The 10258-nt window shown below is 42.2% G+C and overlaps 1 protein-coding gene across 1 annotated transcript in view; it reads left to right on the top strand.

Annotated features, from left to right (window-relative positions):
* SCARB2 (scavenger receptor class B member 2) overlaps positions 1–9753 on the top strand; it is an 82679-nt gene extending 72926 nt beyond the window's left edge. Inside the window, exons 10-12 of the mRNA XM_086405306.1 lie at positions 2519–2570; positions 5143–5301; positions 7052–9753. Coding sequence (XP_086261432.1) covers positions 2519–2570; positions 5143–5301; positions 7052–7090 — 250 coding nt within the window. The 3' untranslated portion in view covers positions 7091–9753. The remainder of the gene's footprint in view (positions 1–2518; positions 2571–5142; positions 5302–7051) is intronic.
* The last annotated feature ends 505 nt before the right edge of the window (positions 9754–10258 follow it).

A 10258-nucleotide genomic window follows, 5' to 3' on the forward strand; every position in this document is an offset into this window, starting at 1 on the left:
ATCTTAGAAGCCCAGGCATAATTAGTAAGCATGGTGGGTTCCGCGCTCCAGATGGAGACTCAGCCAGAGTGAGAGAGAGAGTGACATGGGGAGACCAGTATTTTGAGAAACTGATCCCAATTCTTTATTTTCCATGGTCTACTTTTATACACTGAGATGTTATGCAAAAGTCACGCGGGGTCAGCAGTCCTGACTTTTATCAAAGTCAGGTGCTTCATACAAAGGTATACAGAGGTCTTAGGGGTGTTACATCATCTTCTGGCCAGGGGGGCCTGCTGACAATTTACGACCCTCTCCTTGTGACAGCGGTCAGTCAATCAGGACACTTATTTCTCCAGGGCTGATTATTCTCAAAACAGACGCCACCCAAATAAAGTTACATTCCTACAGGGTGAGGGTGTAGTGGGTTTTAGTTAAGGAAAGAATTTACTTAGCCTAAGGTCTAACGTGATTAATATCAAAGATTAATTCTATATATTCATTAATGTGTGTAAGGGCAGGGGATGTGGAGACTTAGCAACAAACATTGGCTCAACAAATGAAAAACCCTTCACCAACACAATTTCTAATCAGCCCATTATACTTATACTAATAGTTTTCTACTTCTCTAAAGAACCTGTTTTTAGAGGGTTTAAAGCATCTTGTGCCTCTCACGGTTGGGAGGCTGTGAGCAATCACATGTGGCCGGAGGAGCCTGTCAGGCAGGCTAGAGAACCTTCAGAGGAGTTTGTAGGTTAAAACACTCTTGTCACACCCAAGAGTTTTTATTGACTGGAGCTCTAGGTTAACTCCTTCTCCGAAAGAGGTGGTGGGGGACAGCCCCCCATAAAGTCAGAGGTGTAGGTAAGAGCACAAAATAGTAAAGTAGGCAGGCTCTGGTTATGGGGGTAGACGCTCGAGGATTTCCAGGGGGACTCCTGAGGCTTGATCCCGCCTTTGTGTATGTCGAGCCTCCTTCCTCATGACCTTTGCCATGGGCGGAGTACCTCACTCTGGCCCCCAACAGCTACCCACTCCAGTCATGGGCTTCCCTGGTGGCTCAGGGAAGGCTAGATATGGTATATCTACCTATTATATAGATACCATATAGATAAGGTAAAGAACCCACCTGCAATGCAGGAGACCTGGGTTCCATCCCTGGGTTGGGAAGATCCCCTGGAGGAGGGCATGACAACCCACTCCAGTATTCTCACCTAGAGAATCCCTATGGACAGAGGTGCCTGGAGGGCTATGGTCCATGGGGTCACAGTCAGACATGACTGATTGACTAAGCACAGCACACAGCAAACATTTCCCACACCATGACTCTGGTTCCCTTCCTCCCTTCCTTTCTTTCCACTGCTGCCACCCAGGGCCAGCCATGAGCTTTCCTGTGGGTGATTTAAAACTCTATGGAGTTCAGTGTCCCCACACACCATCTAAAAACCACTACTTATTCAGGATTCCTGAGTAAAACTCCTGCTGAGACTTTTCAGTGGACACTGAGAAAATGCTAATTATGATTTAATGGCAAATGAAAAAACTGGATCCGAAACTGTAGTATATATCTATAATATCATATTTATCAATTTTTTCTGTCTGCCTGTCAATCAGACTTGGTTAGTTTCCCCCATCGAATTTGCCAGATTTAAGCCCAGGTGTTTTGCATCTTTTTAGGAAGCAAGTGTGGTTTGTAAGAATGTACTTTGTGTGTGTATTTCTGAGGGAATATAATCTAGAGCCTTAGAATCAAAATGGAACTGCAGTCCTGGCTCCAGCACTTCTTCGTGGTGGTTCTGGGCAGCTTACTCTGAGCCATAATTTCCTTGTCTTAAACCTGGGGCAGTAATACCTCTGCATGTGAGAATTAAGATGTGTTCCCAAGATGCCCAGTGCAGAGCTGGTGCTTAGTACGTGCTCACTAGCTGATTGCTCCAGGCTCTTGGAAAGACAATACTTAGTCAGTTCAGTTCAGTTGCTCAGTTGTGTTTGACTCTTTGTGACCACATGAATTGCAGCATGCCAGGCCACCCTGTCCATCACCAACTCCCGGAGTTCACTCAAACTCACGTCCATCGAGTCAGATGCCATCCAGCCATCTCATCCTCTGTCGTCCCCTTCTCCTCCTGCCCCCAATCCCTCCCAGCATCAGAGTCTCTTCCAATGAGTCAACTCTTTGCAGGACATGGCCAAAGTACTGGAGTTTCTGGTTATAAAACATTCTGAGGAATGATAGCGTTGTTCTGCTGGAGCTTCCCCTCCCATAACTCTTGGGAGTATAGTTTTCATTTTGATGAATTTGCTTTCAGCATCTTGTGCTTTGGTAAAGACACTTTCCATAAATGTGCAACACTTCAAATTGCTACAATGTTTGTGATCTAACTGCTGATTGTTATGTGTTTGCAAAGGTAAGAAGGCTGCATAAATTCTGGGTAATTTAATTTTCATGCTGGAATTTTCATATACACTTATCTCATCAGGCCAGTGTGCCATCATAATGAGGATGTCTATAAAATAATCTTTTTTGTTGTTTTTATAGTGAAACAGGAAACATTCAAACCCTGGTTTTCCCAGTGATGTATATCAATGAGGTAAGTCCTGGGAGGGAGCCATGGGTATATTTCTCCTATGGGTATATTTCTCCTATGGAAGCTTGGGGACCTTCCATTATGGTGTCTGTGATTGTAGCTATGTGTAATTTTAGATGTGAGAAAGGGCAAAGGTGATTTTTTAAAAACCTGTTTGTCCTCAGAAAATTTCTGTTTATATGTTTACATGAATCTGTCTGTGAGATTTGAAAATGACAGAAAGAAATTTCCCTTGTCAAGAACATTATATGGGTGAAGCTCCTTTCTGGAAGCTGGTTGTGTAAGAACCAAAATGTAAAAGTGATCAGTTTACCATTCATTTCTTGAAAAATAGAGTGAAAAAGAGCGTGAGCTGGTTGAGAAATGGTTAAGTAAAATGGGATACTTGCCCACTGATTGCAGTGATATGCGGTTGCCTTATCCTTCATCACAGCATAGAAGTCTCTTCTACTTTGTGATAAACAAGCATACGTCATGAATTATAGGAAACAGATCCTGTCTTGGTTCAAACGAAAGGAGTTTCTCTGAAGAAATTTCTTTGACAGTGCACCCAGAGAAATACTATCCCCAATTGTTAGGCATAAATTGAAGTTTTGTAAATAAAGCATATTCTGAAGGCTCAGAAAACACCTACCCACCATGTAAAGCACCTGTGATAACTTCTTCTCCGAATCACATATCACACGTACTGTAGGGATGTCTCCTCAGCTTCCATTCTCTTTCACCCAGTTTTGAGAGAAAAGTTGCAGGATTTTCCTCCTCAAATTCTTGACTGGACTGGCTTCCAGTGTTAACAGTAACATTTTTTAAAGTTTTGTGATTTTTCTGTCTTCCATAAAAATATTTTTTCTTTGCAGCAGATTTAGTAACGGAGCTTAGCAAGAAGAGACAAATTAACAATGATTTCTCACAAAACCTGAGCCAGACTGATAAACTGTTTTCAACTTGCTTTATTTTCCTCAACAATGTGTTATAGAAATTGTTCTCCAAAACAGCTTTGTAAAAATAATTTGATGTTCTGCATTTTGTAAAAATAACACATGCTCTTTCTGGAACTCTTGAGAAATTAAAAATAACAATTAAAAAATGAACTGCCCATCCCTCAGAGAAAAATGCACGTGACATCTGCTTACATTTGCCTCAGTATTTTTCTGGTTTTGATATTACAAACTGGAGACCATACAGTAGATTGAGCTTGATATTCTTTTTTTTTTTTTTCCACTTAGCATTGTATTGGTAGCCACACTGATAAACTTTTGAAGGGTTTGTGATTACAATTCTAAGGCAAGGCTTTTATTGTTTCATAGGAAAAATTCAGGCAATATTTACCATTTAGAGGACCTATTTGCTGTTCCTCCTGGGTCATCACTGTTATTGTTTGTGGGGAGCTCCTTGGAAGTAGGGCTTTGTGAGAGTGTGGAAGGGCCCTGTTCTGCCCAGTTGCAGCATATCTGAAGTCCCCTCCACCTGAACCTTCGCTCTGACTTTTTGCCAAAGACTGGATTGCGTCCAGGGAGTGATGGAGTGAAACCTCGTGCTTTTGCTCCCTCCCGGAAAGAACTTTACTTTTCTTTAGAAAAGTAAAACGTTAGACCCGGAAGCAACCTTGGAGACTGCTCTCTCACCCCTTTTTTTCCAGAGGAGACTCTGATGGGCCTTCACCTGCAAACTGAGCCTAAATTAAGCCTAAACTCCCAGTTGTTGCTAATAATTGTTATAGTATTAAGCTCTTCAGATACCTCAGCCATGACAATTTAAGGTGATAATACCTTTGCCTTTCGTCCATAAAGTGTTATTCTAAAACAATTCCTTATTTATCAATACTCTGTGCAATTCTGGTTAGCCTGAAGACTTCTCCGAACACTCTCTGTTGAGATCTCTGGTCCCGATAAATATAGCTAACTAAGAGAGAAATGATGCTTTCCACATGCCATTTGTTGGGAGTATTTCATTCATTTATTCATCTAATCAACTGACATTAATTGAGCACCTACTGTGTATGGGGTTCTATACCCAGCTTTTAGTTGACTGAAATAAAAGTCTTCAGGAATACTTCACAGTCAAGAGGAGACAAATAGGTAAATAGACAGTTACAATGCAGAAGTGAAGACAGTGATGGAGGATTTTAGAATGTGAGATGGCAGCTCAGAAAAGGGGCCTTGAACGAGGCCTGATGTGGCCAGAGAAGACTTCTGAAAGGAAGTTATGCTGAGCTGGACTTTGAAGGATGAGCTGGAGTCTGATACAAAAGAAAAGCTGGTATCATCCCAATATTTCCCCCTCCTTTATCAGAAGGAGGAAATACTTCCTGGTATTATCTGAATATTTTCTCCCTCCTTTCCCCCACCAATTTAGAGTAAAACATGGCTCAGGAGAAAAGAGGAGACATTAATGACTAAGTGCCCCCTCTGGCTATTCTAACTTATAAATGGATTTTCAGTATCTCTGGTTTGCTGACAGGAGGACATACCCAAATTGTGTTTAATGATTTGGCAGAAAGATAGCGCAAAAAGCTTTACCCCCTGGATATTTATTAGTAATCAAGGGAATACTATTTTCTTGCTCCTCTCCGCAGAGTGTTCTCATTGATAAAGAGACTGCAAGTCGACTGAAGTCTGTGATTAACACTACACTGATTGTCACCAACATACCCTACATTATCATGGCGCTGGGTGTGTTCTTTGGTCTGATCTTCACCTGGCTTGCGTGCAGAGGACAGGGATCCACAGATGAGGTGAGCAGTGGCTGGAGGAATGTCTGCTTTACTGGATTATGTTCCCTGAGGACTTCAGCTGTGCTTCATTGAAGGGGTGTCAGTGGGCTCATTAGGGTGGACTCTGAGGTTTGATGCTGGGCACAGTGATTTCATGGTTGTGTTACTTAGGCTGAGCTGAGCCAAAGGAGAGGCAAGGGAAGTATGTCAAAGATGGAGAGGTGATAGAAAAATACTGTTCAGTGTTTCAGACTCTCTTGTTGGGACTAGAACCCCTAGGAGTAAGGATTATGTCTTTGAAAAGAAGAATATATAACAGCTGAGCACCCAGACTTTGGTGTCAGAGTGTCCAGGTTCAAATTCCAGTTTTGACTCTTAATAGCTATGTGATCCTAGAAATCATGCCTTAGTTTCTCCATCTGTAAAATGGGATAACTGAGCCTCACTTAGGAATTTTTTGTGAGGACTTGATGATACTTTAAACATAAACTGGGCACTTGGCCCAGTGTAAACATTTAGTAAGAGCTCAATAAATATTAGTTATAGGACAAAACAGCTCCATGATTACAGAGCAAGGCAGCCAGGGATCTGCTTGGAAAGAATCCCTAGTGTATCAGGAGATACCTACCACTGAGTCGTTACTGCACAATAAATGGTGGGCACAGGGGAGTGGTTCCTTTTCTGGAGGGATGGGAACATCCCCAAATGGATGGGATAAACAGTCAGTTTGGCTTCCCTAAGTGACCAACGGGCCAACCCAGGGGTCTAAATATCTTCAATGAGCCTTTCTTAAATTCCCACCAGCTTTCCAGTTGGCAACAAAGGCTTTTTCCCCTTCTCTCTTCACCACCTCCATTAAGTGTCTGAGGCAAATATGAAGTAGGAAATGAAACAGGCTGAAACCATCTAAGTCATGTTAGCTCAGATTTCCCTGTCTTCTGAATGTTTCCAGTATGCCTCTCGACCCATGCCCATCACATTAGCATGAATTAGGGGTGAGGCAGCAATCTTTTCATTTCTATCTATGGATCTTAACTGCTACTGCTAAGTCACTTCAGTCGTGTCCGACTTTGTGTGACCCCATAGATGGCAGCCCACCTGGCTCCGCCGTCCCCGGGACTCTCCAGGCAAGAACACTGGAGTGGGTTGCCATTTCCTTCTCCAAGGCATGAAAGGGAAAAGTGAAAGTGAAGTCGTTCAGTCATGTCTGACTCTTAGCGACCCCATGGACCGCAGCCCACCAGGCTCCTCTGTCCATGGGATTTTCCAGGCAAGAGAACTGGAGTGGGGTGCCATTGCCTTCTCCGATGGATCTTAAAGTCACTGTAAAATGGATCTTACTGCCACAGACACAGATGAAAGCCCACGTAAATGTCATGAGTGCTCCTACAGTTAACCAGCTTCACATATTCAACAAGCAAATAATTACTGCACCCACCACCTCCAAGACATTGTTCTCTGATGGGCTTCCACTTGAAGGAGGCAAATTAAATAATGTGTGATGAGGATTATGTTTCACATTGACACAGGGACGGGTACTGCTCCAGTGTCAGGGTGAGGGTGTTAGAGCAGGCCTCCTGGTGAGGATTAGAGCTGAAAGTTAAAGAAGGAACAGGAGGAAGCAGGCCAAGAAGGGATGAGCAGGACGACATCCTTCCTAGCAGTTTCTCCTCTTTCCACCTTCCTCCATCCCCTCCCACACCTTTCGTATCTGGGGAGAAGCTGGTGACGTGACCGCCTAACCCCACTGTCCTCTCTCTTCTGGTCTCAGGGAACTGCAGACGAAAGAGCGCCCCTCATACGAACCTAGTCAGACCGTGAGCCGTGCTTGGGGAAGGAAGCATGCGCACTGTTGTGACCTGGGCCACGATGACATGGGGCAACCGTCTGTGTCCTCACGGGCTTGTCGCCTGGTGAGACAGGAGGAGGGCACCCCGTGCCGGCGTGTGACGAGCACCTTCCAGCAGAGGTTCAGGAACAGGCTGACCTAGTTGGCCGTAGGGATCCTGTGGTCCCTGACAGATTGTTTTGTTTTTCGTGTGTCTAGCAAGTATTTAATAAACGCTTGTAATTTTTTGTTATTGTTGGGTGCTGGTAGCTCCAGAATTTTGTGACCACTGTCGTGGTTATAATGTCTTTGCATCACTTGTTAATGCTACTTGGTCTAACCTTATTCAGTACTCTTCATTCACCAGACTTTGTGCTCAGAATACATAAATATTACTTTATGTTGTATTCCTCCATTCATTTCATTCACCAAACAGAAGTAAATAAGAGTTCGGAATGCAGGGTAAAATGGTAAGCATCATTCAGTAGTATTCAAATGCATTTAATTTCCTCTTTTGAAAAAGTACATATTGCCTTTCTTGCGAATCTTCATTTCATAATTCCTCCAGGATAATAATTCAGTCTTTTGACCAACTTTCACCCAGGATAGGAATAAGTGGGGAAGGGGTTGTTGGGGTGGTCCCCCTGAGTTGATAGTGACAAGCACCTGAGGATTTTTGACTTGTACTTTTGTGAATTGAAAGAATGCATAAATAATGTTGATGAGGACAAGTACAGATATTTCATGTAGAATAGAGTGCTAGTTACGACTTTTGTGGGTAGTTTGTTTCTTTTTTTTATAGTCAGAATGATCTTGATGTGGAAAGGTGTTTCTGGGAAAATGTAATCAGTAACTGATTTTTCCCCCCGAACCACCCTTACCAAAATGACTGTATTAACTACAATACTACTGAGTGATTATTTGTAAAATTATTTATCAATATAGGAAATCCATCTATCCACAACCTAACTTACACTTAAATTTCAGGAAGTCTTACTGCACTAAATACACATTTCTTCTGGGGCAGTCTTCTTGGTAACTCTGAAATTGTTTTTGAGTTGTTCTCACCTCAGATTCAGTTCCTTCTGATGTTTTGTGGCTCACTATCACTCACTGAGTAGAGAAAAATGTGCCCTGCGGTTCCTGTGACAATCGTTTTGCTGACAGAGTGATGGTGTTTTAAAATATTGCACAGGAAGTACTTTTAAGAAAGGTTGCTTGGTGTCAAAAGCAGAGCCACCTGTCTGCAGAAGACCTCTTGACTCTCAGTGTAACCTGAGTCAGGATTGAAAACCATCCATTGTCACAGAATTCAAGCATATTTAAGGGCAGTTTCTCTAATTCTTAATGCTCACCATTCATTTTGGATTGAGAAACTTGTACAGTTAATCTGGCAGACCGCACAGAGAACTTCTCAACAATTGAATCATTCTGCAGGATTTTTTTTTGTTTAAAATGGGATTTCAGTGTAAGCAAATGAGGGAAAAAAGCCACAGATTTCACAAATATAGCTTCTGATCCCTGTATGGAGGCAATAAATCATTTCCTTGCCCCAATTTTCCTACTGTCTACACTAAAGCAATATGTAATGTTTCCCTTTTTTGAAGGAGCAATTCATTAAACTCTCAGTTTCTCTATAAATTAAGATAGAACCTATAGATACCCCAAATCACCAAAATGTGAGATGCTAAATTGAAGTTATTTTGTCTTTAGTAATGCCAAGTATCTAGATGTTTTAATTCATCAACATTTAACTAAATAATTTGTACATCTTATTGTTATGCACCCACTTATTCACACAAATAAAACTGATAAGTCAGTGCATACCCATTGATTCATTCTATTATCAAGATATAATCATCTGAGATGACATTTTTAAATAGTATGATAACAGTTAAAGATGTACACATTTTGACTGAATCCCACACAGCCAGGGACCCCAAAACATATTATTTTCATATGATTCTTAATAGTTACTTGGCTTAAAAAAAAATCACATTTGATATTTTCCTCCTAAAAAATCTGTGGCAAACCCATATGCTGCAGTTAAGATTACAGACTGGTTAAGAACGAATGTACCTATTTGGTTTTCGGTTGAAGATAACAAACGGTTCCTCATGATCATTTTTGTGGAGCTGTTATCCTAGACAGGCTCCCAAAATCTTTGTGATTGTCACAATCAAAGAATACCATGTCCTGTACTATGATGCCCAATTTACAGAGAAACCCAACAGAGAGAGGTTACCTCCCTTCTCTCGAGAAAAACTGGGAGTTGAACACAGGACAGGAAATGGGCTTTGCCACTTTCCACTCCAGGCTTCTCCCACTAGACTTTATCTAGAAAGATCACTAATGGTCAAGCAGGGCAGGTACTACACAACTAACTTCTATTGGGGTTTTTACTTAAGAGAGACTAATTCTTTATTTTAGTTGCTTGAAATGAGAGTTCTGTAAAAGGTGACCTCCATCCTCGGCCCTCTGGGCACTATCACTGGGATTAATTACTTGTGACTATTAAAGAGAATGCTGCCCAGAATGTTCTTCCTGTAGTTTATACTGCTGGTTCCTTTCATGTGATTCTTGACATGTATATTTCTACCCTTAATGCAATGGAATATTTCACTAATAAAAAACTTTCTATGAAATTGCACTGGAAACTGTATGTTATGTCATCAGGTGTTCAGTGGTCTATGGAGTTTCATTTGAAAGGTGCTCTTCGCCTGTGGATGGAATCAGGCTTGAGTCATACCTCTTAGGCCACCTCCAATTTGAGCTCAAACTGTGGTGGACAGTTATAGGCAGCCTGCCAAGCCTCACTTCAAGTAGATCCCATGTTGTGCTTTTTTGCCTCAAGTCTTTCTCCAGAGCCCTGGAAGCCCCTCAGGAGCATGGGGGTTAATACTCCCAATTACTCATGCTCTGGGGCTTCCCAGGTGGCTCAGTGGTAAAGAATCCGCCTGCCAATGCAGGAGATGCAAGAGACGCGGGTTTGATCCCTGGGTGGGGAAGATCCCCTGGAGAAGGAAATGGCAACCCATTCCAGTATTCTTGCCTGGAGAATCCCATGGACAGAGGAGCCTGATGAACTACAGTCCTTGGCATCGCAAAGAGTTGGACAGGACTTAGTGACTGAACAGCAACAACTGATGC

The sequence above is a fragment of the Bos grunniens genome, chromosome 6 (genome assembly GCF_055505025.1).
Source record: "Bos grunniens cultivar Pamir isolate PY7600 chromosome 6, Bosgru_T2T1.0, whole genome shotgun sequence".
NCBI classification, from domain to species: domain Eukaryota; kingdom Metazoa; phylum Chordata; class Mammalia; order Artiodactyla; family Bovidae; genus Bos; species Bos grunniens.